This window comes from Bidens hawaiensis, unplaced genomic scaffold (genome assembly GCF_021521415.1).
Source record: "Bidens hawaiensis isolate Kalapana, Puna unplaced genomic scaffold, B.hawaiensis_p1.1 tig00001461_1, whole genome shotgun sequence".
NCBI lineage: Eukaryota > Viridiplantae > Streptophyta > Magnoliopsida > Asterales > Asteraceae > Bidens > Bidens hawaiensis.
This window is the reverse complement of record NW_027491082.1, coordinates 1,266,613-1,281,360: the sequence shown is the minus strand read 5'-3', so window position 1 is coordinate 1,281,360 and position 14,748 is coordinate 1,266,613. Positions and strand designations below refer to the sequence as shown.

The following is a 14,748-nucleotide window of genomic DNA, read 5'->3' as shown; positions in this document are numbered from 1 at the left end:
GACCGAACGCGGCTCCGCTCCGTTCAACATGCACACCACCATGATATTTGAGCGCAGTCGCATATCACATGCTCATGCACCACATATGCTAATGCATCACATATGCTCACGCATATTACATATACTTACGCATCACATGCTCACACATATCACACAGTCTACGCGCACGCGCACGCAACACCTGCGCATGGCGCATGACACAAAGTCTAGATAAGAAGAAGAATCTCATTAAAGGACTTCTTGTTGCAGCAACTGATTGTGAACCTCAATATTTGATTCGTTTACTTCAGGTTAACATGTGAATTATATACTTTGTTTTCTCAAATTTTCATGTTATATTCTTTAATATAATATAAAATTTTGCAGACAAAGTTGCGAATCGGTTTGGCAGAGCAAACTCTTTTGACTGCACTCGGGCATGCAATAGTCTATACTGAAAAACATGCATCAACGCACATGGATTCACCTCTAGAAGAGGTGAGTTGGCATATATACTTTCAAATGTTATTTTTTATTTATTTTTTATTTTATTTTAAAGAAAGAGGGAATTTTATACATACCTCTACAAACTTATGAAATATCACATATACTCAATCCAAAGTTACAATATCATATATGTGTGACAACTGCCCGAATCCGACCCGACCCAGGTACCCGTTTCTCTGATCCGTTTCTTTTTTATGATTTAAAGTTTATTATTAATCTTTGTAAATTTAACTGAGTAAATTAAATATATTTATTTTTATTTGTTCATTCCCGCCTCTTTCTCTTCTTCTTTCTTTCCGCCGTCCCGCCCTCCTGCTTAACCCTTAAGCCTTGAACCCTCTCCTTTGCTTGTCCTTTGGTTTTTCCCGCCTAAGGATGTCTGCAGCTCCACGCGCTAAGGAAGCCTGCGTGAAGACATCTTGTTCCTGCAATGCGTGAAGAGAACTCTTCTCGCAGCGCGCTAAGAACGTATGTTCTTCCCGCGATGCGCTAAGAATTCTAGTTCTTCACGCAGCACGCTGAGAATTTGTAGTTCCCGCGGCGCGCTAGGAATTTATGTTCTCGCAGTGCGCTATGGATTTGTGATTCTTCCCGCAGCGCGCTAAGGATTGTTGTGCCAGCCTTCGCGCTCGCGCACTCAGCCTTCTCGCGCTGAACCCTTTGAGTTCTGTTTAAATCTAGCCGTTTGCTTTTGTGTTGTCTTATCTTTTGAGCTGTTGACCTAATCTGCTTTGTCTGAAAAGTTGCTTTCGGCGCAGCATGCGCACCAACCCCATTGGTTGACAGATAAAGTGACTGACATTATCTTTTCAGGATCTGCTTTTGCCATGCTTAACCTATACCTTTTTCTGTCTCCGCCCATGCTTTTTACTGTTCCCTGACAGCTTTCCCTTTTGCTTTTCCTCTTTTCCTGCTGCCATATCTTTTGAGATCTTTTACTTTTTGCTTTTGATATCTTTTGTTATCTTTTGAGATCTTGCTTTTGGAATCTTTTTGCTGTTATCTTTTCTTTTACTTTTGGAGATCTTTTCTAGGGTTTATGTCCCCTAGGGTTTGCCTATAAATAATAGTAGTATTTTCTTAACACTTCACACACTACACTTATTATCTCTTCCTCCCTCTTGCTCTCTGCCGTTGTCCTCCTGCCGCCTCCCTCCTCTCTTGCCTCCGTCTTCCTCCTTGTTCTTCCTGCTTGTCCGGTAATATATTATATATAATAATTTACTTATTAATTATGCTAACTTATTACCTAGACCTAAAACCGATCGTTGAAACATAATCTTTAATTATAGGTTAACTTTGCTTGTTTAAGAGTTGGTTCTTGCATTATCTTACATCGCATCTTTATCAAGTGAGTAATCTCGTATCAAATCCCTTTTTGTTTTAATGTTTTGGGATGTTCATGTGTTCGTACAAAACTGAGTCAAACTGTTTATGAAGTTTTAGTCGCGCAGTATCCCATGTGTTATGGATATTTACTTGGCTGTTATTTGTATGTGTGTATCATTAACCGCTTTGTTCGGCCTATTCCGAAGTTCTCATGGATCCATTGGTAGACACGGGAGAACCTATCGTTTATGTTTTCTCTTTTGTTTACACTTGCACAGTTTTTCTTGTTTTTGTGCTCAATTGGGAGTACGGATTGAACTATGAGCTATGAATCTAAGGCTTGGTCACAATCTGATTTCACCCTTGTTAGATACCAGATTAACATATGTTGCGCGCAGATTTACTATTATTATCTATGATTATCTATGATTATCTATGATTATCTATGATTATCTATGGTTATCTATTAAACTTGATTTCTCACCAACACGCAAGTGTTTGACGTTTATTTTAACACATGTTCAGGTTTGCAGTAGCTGCTTTGAAGCTTGAGGACACATAGGATGTTTACTTTTGTTTTGGACCTAGATTTAAAATGTAACAAGACAAGTTTATGTTATTTGAATATTATGCTTTATAAATATATTGATTTATGTTGATTTATGTTCTTTATTTTCCCCGCTGCGCGTGCGCGATAAAATGTGTATTAATAAATATTGACACCAATAGTGTCGCGAGTAATGAAGCAATATGTGGCGCCCCGATGTATAATCCGCCTTCGGTCGGGGTGTTACAGATTGGTATCAGAGCTCGTTGACCTTAGGATAGGTGGTTAGACGTAACGACCTAGAAAACCTAAGAGTCCCCTCTCGCGCATAAGAGAAATCTCATGATCGCGCGCTTATTGTTAATTACTCGTTATTTATTAAATATGCTGGCGCTTACGCAGCGTATGGTTTTATGTTTTATTTTGCGATTTTTCGATTTTTATTCGTTGGTTGGAATTGAAAATCCGAAAAGTCATGGTGATACATGAATAGTTGACTTTCAATTCCCATTTACTTTATGTTTTTAAATTGAAGATTGAAAAGTCATGGTGATACATGAATTGTCAATCTCCAATGCTTATTTCTTGTATGTTTTATATTGAAGATTGAAAAGTCATGGTGATACATGAATCGTCAATCTCCAATACATATTTACTCGTATATTTTAAATTGAGAATTTGGAAAGTCATGGTGATACATGAATTGTCGATTCCCAATTCGAATTCGTTCTGTATTAAGTTTGCATTTAAATTCATGTTTTACTTCAGCATTTGATAGCATGTAACTTCGCGAAACAAGTTTTATAAGGTTATACTTTGCGCTGAAACCAAGTTATTAACTAAAACTAAAACTTTTATAGAATGCCTCCACTATCAGCTCGCTATCGCCAGAAAGAAGCATCGCGCAGGCGTAAACAGCAACGTTCCCAGGAAATGGCCGCCGCAATAGCCCAAGCCTTAAACCAAAACAATGCTAATACCTCCAGCTACAACATTAAATCCTTCAATGCGGGTAACCCTCCAAAGTTCACAGGCCTTGGAGGAGCCACCGTGATGCTCCAGTGGCTGGAGAAAATTGAAAACACATTCCTCCATACCCAATGCCCTTCTGACAGACGAACCCTCTATGCCTCAAGTGTCCTGGAATCTAGGGCGCTTACATGGTGGAATGGGGTAGCTCATGCGCGTGGCGCAGAAGCTGCTTCTAGCGTACCTTGGGAAGAATTTAAGGATCTCCTGATGCGAGAATTCTGCCCTCCCAACGAAGTCAAGCGCCTGGAAGAAGAATTCTGGAACTTGAAACAGTACAGCGGCGAAGCGCGCGAGTACGCGACGCGCTTCCACGAGCTAAGCTTACTGGTCCCTCACCTTGTTACCCCTACCCGCCGAGCCATCGAGAAGTTCCTTGGGGGTCTCCCCATGGAAATTCAAGACTCCGTATGGGCCAGAAACCCAGCAACCCTCTCTGACGCCATCGAGTTGGCCGCTGTGCTCAGCGACAACCATGTCAGAGCAGGAACCCTGTTCCTGCGGGGAGCTGAGAAGACCAAACCCACCAAGACTGTCCCTGAACCATCAGAAACCAAACCAGAACCCTCACACCATAATAACCCCAAACGCAAGCGCAGAGCCTATGCGCTTACCAACCCTCCCATTGTCCAGCAACCCATTTATCAATCCCCAGTTTACGCGCCTAACCCACTGTCAACCTACCCAGCACCTCCTGCAGTCCACAACTATGCCTTAACCAATCCAGCACTTCCTGCCCCGCCAACTAAGAAACCTTACACAGGAAACCAACCCTTCTGCCCAACCTGTAGACTTCATCACCCACCTCAAACCCCGTGTCGACAATGTAACAGATGTGGCCGCACTGGTCACACTACTGAGTACTGTAGAGTCCCTTCAGCCAACCCAATTGTGCAAACACCACCAGCCTACCCGCAGAACCCACAACCAACATACCAAAACCCACGACCCAGGTCGTGCTATAACTGCGGTGATCCCAGTCATTTCCGGAACGCGTGCCCGAGGCTACAAGTCCAGATTACTCAAGCGAATCCGGTGAACCAAATTTCGAACCAAGCGGCGCGAGGCCGAGCCTTTAACATAACAGCGCACCAAGCGCAAGCGAATAATGACGTAGTTAATGGTACATTTTTACTTAACGGTCACTATGCATCTGTACTTTTTGATACTGGCGCCGATAGAAGTTTTATCTCTCGCGCTTTTGAGCAGAAGCTTGCGCGACCGCGCGATAGCTTAAGCGAAAACTTTTCAGTTGAATTGGCTAATGGTGAAACTATTTTATTAAACGCTGTGATTAAAGATTGCACGCTTAACCTTAACGAAAACGATTTTCTAATTGACCTCATTCCTATGCCTCTTGGAAGTTTTGATGTTATCATTGGTATGGATTGGCTCTCGCATAATCGCGCCGAAGTTATTTGCGCCAAGAAATTGATTCGCATTCCTCGTAAAGATGGTGATCTTCATATCTTTGGCGAGAAACCCTCCCGCGGTCTTAAGCTTATGTCTTGCGCTGAAGCCCGGAAACTCATGCGGAAGAAATGTGTTGCATTTTTAGCCCATGTGGTTAAACCTGATGGAGAAAAGAAGAAGCTTCGCGATATCCCTGTTGTGCGTGATTTCCCTGAAGTTTTTCCTGATGATCTTCCTGGTATCCCTCCCGCTCGTGAAGTCGAGTTTCGTATTGATCTCGTCCCTGGTGCTTCCCCCGTGGCCAAATCTCCTTATCGTCTTGCACCCGCTGAAATGCAAGAATTAGCTAGCCAACTTCAAGAGTTGACTGCTAAAGGATTCATTCGCCCTAGCTCTTCTCCCTGGGGTGCTCCGGTGTTGTTCGTTAAAAAGAAAGATGGATCGTTTCGCATGTGTATTGATTACCGCGAGTTGAACAAACTCACCATTAAGAACCGGTATCCCTTACCGCGTATTGACGACCTCTTTGATCAACTCCAAGGTGCCTCTTGTTTCTCCAAGATCGATCTCCGTTCTGGCTACCACCAGTTGCGTGTTCGTGATGAAGATGTTCCCAAGACTGCTTTTCGTACTCGTTATGGCCATTTTGAATTCTTGGTCATGTCCTTCGGTTTAACCAACGCACCCGCCGTTTTCATGGATCTAATGAATCGGGTGTGTAGGCCTTTCTTGGACCGTTTTGTGATTGTGTTTATTGATGATGTTCTGGTATATTCTAAGACCAAGGCCGAGCATGAGCAACATCTCCGATTGGTATTGCAAAAGCTTAGAGCCGAGCAACTCTTTGCCAAACTCTCCAAGTGTGATTTCTGGTCGGATGAAGTACAGTTTCTTGGCCATATTGTGAACAAGATGGGTATTCATGTTGACCCATCCAAAATTGAAGCAATCAAGAACTGGATTACGCCATCTACTCCTACCGAAATCCGTTCCTTCTTGGGCTTAGCTGGTTATTACCGGCGTTTTATTTCGAACTTTTCAAAGATCGCATTGCCTTTAACAGCTCTAACGCACAAAGGTAAGCCGTATATTTGGGGCTCGAAGCAAGAAGAAGCCTTTCTAACGCTCAAGCGTTTGTTGTGTGAAGCTCCTGTTCTATCGCTACCTGAGGGTAATGATGATTTTGTCGTGTATTGTGATGCCTCTAACCAAGGTCTCGGTTGTGTTCTTATGCAACGAGGCAAGGTTATCGCTTACGCATCAAGGCAACTTAAGATTCACGAGAAGAATTATACGACTCACGATCTCGAACTTGGTGCAGTTGTTTTTGCCTTGAAGATCTGGAGACACTACCTTTATGGTACCAAGTGTATCCTCTACACTGACCATAAAAGCCTTCAGCATATCTTTGATCAAAAGGAACTTAACATGAGACAACGCCGATGGAACGAACTCATCAGCGATTACGATTGTGAGATCCGGTATCATCCTGGTAAAGCTAATGTGGTAGCTGATGCGCTCAGCCGTAAACCCAGCCAGCTTAACTGTATCTTGCCGCGCACCCAGCTTCATTTCGCGCCGATCCTAAACGGTCTTGAATCGCGCATTCGCGACTCGCAGCGCGCATCCATCAGCAATGGCAACCTTCGCGCCGAGTTAGCGTGTGGCGCGGAAGCGCATTTTGTCCCTAATCTGAGTGGAATTCTCTGCTATCTCAATCGCATCTGGATCCCTTGTGATGAGAATCTTCGCGCTGATATCCTTTGTGAAGCGCACAAATCTCGATATTCTATTCATCCTGGCGCTGATAAGATGTACAAGGATTTGCGCATTACTTATTGGTGGCCTGGCATGAAAAAGGATATTGCTGTGTTCGTAGCTAAGTGCCTGACTTGTTCTAAAGTTAAAGCTGAACACCAACGCCCATCTGGTTTGCTCGAACAACCAGAAATTCCTACGTGGAAGTGGGAAGGTATAGCAATGGACTTTATTACCAAGTTACCTTTGACAGCAAGCAAACATGATAGCATTTGGGTAATAGTGGATCGTTTGACCAAGTCTGCTCATTTTCTGCCCATTCGTGAAACCTACCATGTTGAGCATCTCGCGCAGCTTTACGTCAAGGAAATTGTCTGCCGCCATGGTACTCCCTTGAGCATCATATCCGATCGCGATGGCCGTTTTATATCTCGCTTTTGGAAATCTCTCCAATCTGCGCTAGGAACTCGTTTGGACATGAGTACCGCATATCACCCTCAGACTGACGGACAGTCTGAGCGAACCATTCAAACCCTTGAAGATATGCTTCGATCTTGTGTTCTTGATTTTGGAGGTAATTGGGATTCACACCTACCTTTGATCGAGTTTTCTTATAATAACAGCTATCATTCTAGTATTGGTATGGCCCCATTTGAAGCACTTTACGGTCGAAAGTGCCGTTCACCGATTTGTTGGAACGAAGTGGGTGAAGTTCAAATCACAGGACCCGAACTAGTTCAAGAGACAACCGATAAAATCGCCAAGATCCGTGATCGTCTGCTGACTGCCAGAAGCCGGCAGAAGAGTTATGCTGATCGCAGGCGAAAGCCTCTCGAATTTCTAGTTGGTGATCTTGTTCTCCTCAAAGTGTCGCCTTGGAAGGGTGTTGTCCGCTTTGGGAAGAAAGGTAAACTTGCGCCTCGTTATGTTGGGCCATTCAAGATTCTCGCGCGTGTAGGAAAAGTTGCTTACAAACTTGACCTGCCGCTCGCGCTCAGTAATGTGCATCCAACGTTCCATGTATCCAATCTCAAGAAGTGTTTAGCTGACGAGAACCTTCACATTCCTCTTGATGAAGTTCAAGTTGATGAATCTATGCATTTTGTTGAGAAGCCTGTTGAGATTATGGATCGCGAGGTGAAGAAAACCAAGCGCAGTCGCATCCCTATTGTTAAAGTTCGTTGGCAGTCCAAGCGCGGAGCCGAGTTCACTTGGGAAAGGGAAGATCAGATGAAGATCAAGTACCCGTACCTTTTCTCTGCGCCACCTACTACGAGTTAAATTTCGGGACGAAATTTCTTAAAGTAGGGGAGACTGTGACAACTGCCCGAATCCGACCCGACCCAGGTACCCGTTTCTCTGATCCGTTTCTTTTTTATGATTTAAAGTTTATTATTAATCTTTGTAAATTTAACTGAGTAAATTAAATATATTTATTTTTATTTGTTCATTCCCGCCTCTTTCTCTTCTTCTTTCTTTCCGCCGTCCCGCCCTCCTGCTTAACCCTTAAGCCTTGAACCCTCTCCTTTGCTTGTCCTTTGGTTTTTCCCGCCTAAGGATGTCTGCAGCTCCACGCGCTAAGGAAGCCTGCGTGAAGACATCTTGTTCCTGCAATGCGTGAAGAGAACTCTTCTCGCAGCGCGCTAAGAACGTATGTTCTTCCCGCGATGCGCTAAGAATTCTAGTTCTTCACGCAGCACGCTGAGAATTTGTAGTTCCCGCGGCGCGCTAGGAATTTATGTTCTCGCAGTGCGCTATGGATTTGTGATTCTTCCCGCAGCGCGCTAAGGATTGTTGTGCCAGCCTTCGCGCTCGCGCACTCAGCCTTCTCGCGCTGAACCCTTTGAGTTCTGTTTAAATCTAGCCGTTTGCTTTTGTGTTGTCTTATCTTTTGAGCTGTTGACCTAATCTGCTTTGTCTGAAAAGTTGCTTTCGGCGCAGCATGCGCACCAACCCCATTGGTTGACAGATAAAGTGACTGACATTATCTTTTCAGGATCTGCTTTTGCCATGCTTAACCTATACCTTTTTCTGTCTCCGCCCATGCTTTTTACTGTTCCCTGACAGCTTTCCCTTTTGCTTTTCCTCTTTTCCTGCTGCCATATCTTTTGAGATCTTTTACTTTTTGCTTTTGATATCTTTTGTTATCTTTTGAGATCTTGCTTTTGGAATCTTTTTGCTGTTATCTTTTCTTTTACTTTTGGAGATCTTTTCTAGGGTTTATGTCCCCTAGGGTTTGCCTATAAATAATAGTAGTATTTTCTTAACACTTCACACACTACACTTATTATCTCTTCCTCCCTCTTGCTCTCTGCCGTTGTCCTCCTGCCGCCTCCCTCCTCTCTTGCCTCCGTCTTCCTCCTTGTTCTTCCTGCTTGTCCGGTAATATATTATATATAATAATTTACTTATTAATTATGCTAACTTATTACCTAGACCTAAAACCGATCGTTGAAACATAATCTTTAATTATAGGTTAACTTTGCTTGTTTAAGAGTTGGTTCTTGCATTATCTTACATCGCATCTTTATCAAGTGAGTAATCTCGTATCAAATCCCTTTTTGTTTTAATGTTTTGGGATGTTCATGTGTTCGTACAAAACTGAGTCAAACTGTTTATGAAGTTTTAGTCGCGCAGTATCCCATGTGTTATGGATATTTACTTGGCTGTTATTTGTATGTGTGTATCATTAACCGCTTTGTTCGGCCTATTCCGAAGTTCTCATGGATCCATTGGTAGACACGGGAGAACCTATCGTTTATGTTTTCTCTTTTGTTTACACTTGCACAGTTTTTCTTGTTTTTGTGCTCAATTGGGAGTACGGATTGAACTATGAGCTATGAATCTAAGGCTTGGTCACAATCTGATTTCACCCTTGTTAGATACCAGATTAACATATGTTGCGCGCAGATTTACTATTATTATCTATGATTATCTATGATTATCTATGATTATCTATGATTATCTATGGTTATCTATTAAACTTGATTTCTCACCAACACGCAAGTGTTTGACGTTTATTTTAACACATGTTCAGGTTTGCAGTAGCTGCTTTGAAGCTTGAGGACACATAGGATGTTTACTTTTGTTTTGGACCTAGATTTAAAATGTAACAAGACAAGTTTATGTTATTTGAATATTATGCTTTATAAATATATTGATTTATGTTGATTTATGTTCTTTATTTTCCCCGCTGCGCGTGCGCGATAAAATGTGTATTAATAAATATTGACACCAATAGTGTCGCGAGTAATGAAGCAATATGTGGCGCCCCGATGTATAATCCGCCTTCGGTCGGGGTGTTACAATATGCCTTTAAAACTAGTTAAAATATCAAATATTCGCATTTCATCAAAACATTTTAAGAAATGACCATTTTACCCGTATTAGTTTTAAACAATAAATTCTATCCATTTTAACTTTAAATCTCTTATGCTTATTCATTAATAATTTGTTTCTATTAAAAATATGCGATCTATCCATTTAATAAAAAAAGTCATTTTAACCTTCTCATTATTCTTTGTAAACATAACAATAGTTTCTTGATACAAAAACCACATTATTCTTAACGTCTTTCTGAACAATTTAATTTGCATTTAGCCTGCAATCATTAATCCGTAAGATTCACATAATAATTGATAAGTATGATGTGATTCGGAAACGTAGATTTCATATTTTGATAAAAAAATAGTGTTAATGGATAAATATAAAGTTTTAAGGTTAAAAAATGGGTAAATTTGATATCTTAAAGTTTAAGAGAAGTAATAAATGGCCATTCCTTTAATTCTGTTAATGAAATGATTAAATTTAATATTTTAACTAGCTTTAAAGGACATATGTTATTGTAAGTTGGGATTTGGTATAGATGATATTTTACAAGTTTTCAAGGGTATATATTCTAACTTTGTTTTATTGCTAACTTATATAGGCTGCTAAAATTGTGAAACAAGTGTATTCGGTAATTCCAGTATATGATAAAATTGTTCCTGCTTTACTTTCTGGTGGTGTGTGGGACCTACCCAAAACGTGTTGTTTTTCACCTGGTGTTCCGGTGGGACCTATGCTTGCTAAACCGACTAAAGGGGTATCTGAAATTTTGGATAAATTTCAAAACACGGAGTTCACATGTGAATACAAGTATGATGGGGAACGGGCTCAGGTAAAACGGTGTTAAGTTAGTGAAGTTGTGAAAAAGTAAGCATTTTTATGAATGAATAATAATTTTTACTTGATATAGATACATTATTTGGAGGATGGTACGGTTCAGATATATAGCAGAAATGCTGAAAGACACACAGAAAAATTCCCTGATGTTGTTGTTGCTGCTTCAAGGTACTTTTTATATAATGAATTTGGCTTTTATGATTACAAAAATAGCATTGTTAAAATAATGATTAAATTCTTTTAATAATATCCATTAGAAAGTTGTATGCATTATAAGTTGAATGGGACGGCTTCTGACCAGCTTTGACCTTTTCAACCGATCTGTCCTGTTCTTTTTGATTCATTTGAGATTAAACCGCAACCCAACTTAACCCATTCTCAAGTAAATAGATCGAAACCGATTCTGGCTTATATATATACTGTGTGATTCTGGCTTATATTGAATTCGTTTCTAACTTTTGCAATTGCTTTGTAGGGTTAAAAAACCGAATGTAACATCATTTGTTTTGGACTGTGAACTGGTTGCATATGACCGCAAGAAACAGAAAATTCTACCATTTCAGGTTACTTGTTTATTTAAATTAAGTTACAAAGTTTCTAATTTACATGGCTCTTTTTTTAATCTTTACTAGCATATTAATGTTTTCATGTCATTGATGCACTCAACTCTTTCTAGGTGCCTGCAATCGAACCGAACGTGTAGTGAATCGTTCGGCAGGAAATTCATTTATGTTCTTTTACTTAATAAAAAACAATCGTGAACTAAGTTTTTCTGTTCATATAGTCAAACGATGAACATGAACACATGCGTCGTTCGTTCATTTAAGTTTCTTCATTAATATATTCATTTAATTTTTTAAAGCCCATTACATGTTAATCTTGTTTTGTCACCGTTTTAGGCCCAATACATTGTTGTTCACATGCTCTTTTAATTGATTATAGCTGAGTTATGTTCGTTCAGCTATTCTCATTTATGTTTTTTTGCTTGCGCTCATGAAATGTTCATTTATATTACTAACGAATGATAACATAAACGAACATGCTCATATTCTTAACAAACGATCACCCACAAGAAAACCATGCTCATTTAGTGGTTCATGTTCGATCATTTGTTCGCTTAAATTAGCGAACTCTAACATACTCCGTTCGTTTTCAGGCCTTTCAGTTGCTAAATCTTTTCATGTGTAATCTTGTGTGTGCTTTTGGTTATTTTTTCAGATTTTAAGCACTCGTGCTCGCAAAAACGTTGTCATGAGTGAAATCAAGGTTGATGTATGCATATATGCATTCGATTTATTGTATCTGAATGGACAACAGCTTTTACAAGAACAACTTATTACTCGTAGAGAGGTGAGAAAAGTTAAGGAATATATTTCATTATTATGGTTATTAGTGAAAATTTTGAGTTGACGTATTGCGTTATTACTTTTTTCAGCGTCTATATGAATCCTTTATGGAAGAACCGGGTTATTTCCAGCTTGCAACCGCCATAACATCAAATGATTTGGAAGAAATACAAACATTCTTGGTCCTCTTGGATACTGCTGTTAATGCCAGGTAATAAGTCTCTCTATTTTATTCTAATGGTGCTTTTGCTGTTTGAAGTTGTTATAAATATATTTGAATATCTGACTCAGTTTCTTATTTTATCAGTTGTGAGGGACTGATTATCAAAACATTAACTCGAGATGCTACACATGAGCCTGCAAAACGATCAAATAACTGGCTCAAGTTGAAGAAAGACTATATGGACAGGTAGTCAGTTATTATTATTATTATTGTTATTGTTATTGTTATTATTATCATTATTGTTATTATTTTTTCTAATTTAGTTTTCAATTGTGGTTCATGATGTGTGCAGTATCGGTGATTCGTTAGATTTAGTACCCATTGCCGCCTTTCATGGCCGAGGAAAACGTGTAGGTGTATATGGCGCCTTTCTTCTTGCATGTTATGATAACAGTAAGGATGAATATCAAACCATTTGCAAGATTGGTAAGTGACTTTTTGTATCTAAAAATTGGTTATTCAAAAGTAATTCTCAGTTTTGCTAATTTTTATGTCTTTTATAGGTACTGGATTTTCAGAAGCAATGCTTGAAGAGCGATCAACAAGTCTTCGGTCTAAAGTGATCCCAATGCCCAAGGTTTTGAGCAAATTTTTGCTTTTGAATATTTTGTCATTGTTTAAACTATTTTATGTATGTTAATTTTGGTTTTAAATGTTGGCAGTCATACTACCGATACGCAGATTTCGTAAATCCTGATGTGTGGTTTGAGGCATCTGAGGTACTTAATGATTAGTTTTTCATAATTTATAGCAGATACTTGTTTAGCATTGAATATGTTACACAAAATATTTATCGACTCTTCGTCAATTCAGGTTTGGGAGGTTAAAGCTGCTGACTTGACAATTAGCCCGGTTTATTGTGCTGCAATTGGAGCGGTTGATCCTAATAAGGTTTAGTGTTAAACTGAAGTTAATATACTTCAAGGTGTATTTAATGAATTCGTCTACTGATTAAATTCTTATTTCTTTCTTATAACAAAGGGAATATCACTACGATTCCCACGTTTACTTCGTGTTCGAGACGACAAAGGTCCCGAGGATGCTTCATCTTCAGAAATGGTGAGAATATTATTTTTCTTCCTCGTTCCTCATTCGTTGAAAAATATATTCCGACTTTTGAAAGTTATCTTTTTTGCCTTTTTGTTTTATTAAATTCAGGTTGCGGAAATGTATAATGCCCAAAAGCATACCCAGAGTAACAATCAAAGATGATGAAGATGATTGAGAATACATTCAAGCAAGAAGTGATTCTGTATTCATCATGGAATCCATGGTTTCTGATTCGGGTTCCAGGTGACTGCCATCATCATCTTGGAAAGAAACATAAAGGCTATGTAACTTGCACTCGTGTGTAATATTTGCAAAAAAATTTTAGTTAGTCGTCGTGAAAATGGTTATTTAAGTTGGGTGTTAATAAAGCAAATCAAGTTTTAGATTTTATTATCCCTAAAAAGGGAACATAACAATTAACAACTAGGTTGAAATATGGCAAACAACTTTTGGTAGGTAGGTGGGTAGGTGCTTACCACCATTACTTGATTAGAGACCTAAAGAAACTACCACCATCACTCTCCATTGTCCCCAATTAAGATGCCATTTTTTATTTTGTGAAAATCACAAATATCTCCACTTTATGGAACATTAGATTTTAATAATTTGAACTAAGACCTATTGATCATTAATAATCCATATTTTCAGTTTAACCAATGATAATTCTAACTTTCATTCTTGTTATCGAGAGCAATTTCATTTTACGTTTGACTTGTACTCAACTTTGCTAGCATGTTTTCCCATGTCGTTTACAGTTATCATTGTGAAAGAAATCAAGTATAAATCTATGATAATGATACTATCTGTATTGATTTTAGAAAAAAAGTAAAAGTTAGAATTATCATTGATCATCGTGTAAGTACGGTCATTAGTCAATGGGTCAATAATTTTTCTATTTTAATAGTATAGTGTTAAAGAAAGAAACAAAACAAAATGTGGGTTAGATATATTATTTTAGATTGAAAATAAAATGTATATAGATATAGTATTTTAGATTGAAAATCAGGAAAATAAAGTGTATACTGTTTATGGTTTATTTTTTTAGCGAGTGAGTAAAAAGAGAAATCTACAAATATGTCTAAAACCATAAACAATTTGTTATATTTATTTAATGCTTTTATTTGTTGTCTCGGTTTTGATATTTCGATTGGTTTTTCTGCGAGTAATGACTTTGTTAGATCTTGATTCTGATTCGTGGGTCCAAACATTCGGTGGTTGGCCCATAATGCTTGTCCATTCCTCCTTAGCATCCAAAGCTTGATTAAAGAAGTCAAAAAAAACTTGTCTATTTTAGGATCTAATATATAATACATGTATAGAATATGACTTAAATCTATCAATTTTCAAAAAAACGAATTGAAGCTATGTATTATAAAACTACAGATAGTTTTATATTCGTAAAG

General features: G+C 38.9%; 1 protein-coding gene across 1 annotated transcript; it reads left to right on the top strand.

Moving 5' to 3' along the window:
• Nucleotides 1–222: 222 nt before the first annotated feature.
• LOC143577642 (DNA ligase 1-like) lies at nucleotides 223–13,455 on the top strand. Its single transcript, XM_077061417.1, has 13 exons — nucleotides 223–290; nucleotides 367–477; nucleotides 10,491–10,721; nucleotides 10,800–10,894; nucleotides 11,202–11,289; nucleotides 11,945–12,076; nucleotides 12,162–12,283; nucleotides 12,380–12,481; nucleotides 12,588–12,721; nucleotides 12,799–12,872; nucleotides 12,958–13,014; nucleotides 13,109–13,186; nucleotides 13,277–13,455. Exons 2-13 carry the CDS (start codon nucleotides 457–459, stop codon nucleotides 13,445–13,447), a joined length of 1,305 nt encoding a protein of 434 aa, XP_076917532.1. The 5' UTR covers nucleotides 223–290; nucleotides 367–456; the 3' UTR covers nucleotides 13,448–13,455.
• The last annotated feature ends 1,293 nt before the right edge of the window (nucleotides 13,456–14,748 follow it).

What these genes read in the sequence shown, in the direction of transcription:
- LOC143577642 (XM_077061417.1), top strand. Translation starts at nt 457, where the DNA reads ATGGATTCACCTCTAGAAGAG. An exon ending in TCAAACCATTTGCAAGATTG is followed by an intron (nt 12,722 to 12,798) that starts GTAAGTGACTTT and finishes TGTCTTTTATAG; the next exon opens with GTACTGGATTTTCAGAAGCA. An exon ending in GAGCGGTTGATCCTAATAAG is followed by an intron (nt 13,187 to 13,276) that starts GTTTAGTGTTAA and finishes CTTATAACAAAG; the next exon opens with GGAATATCACTACGATTCCC.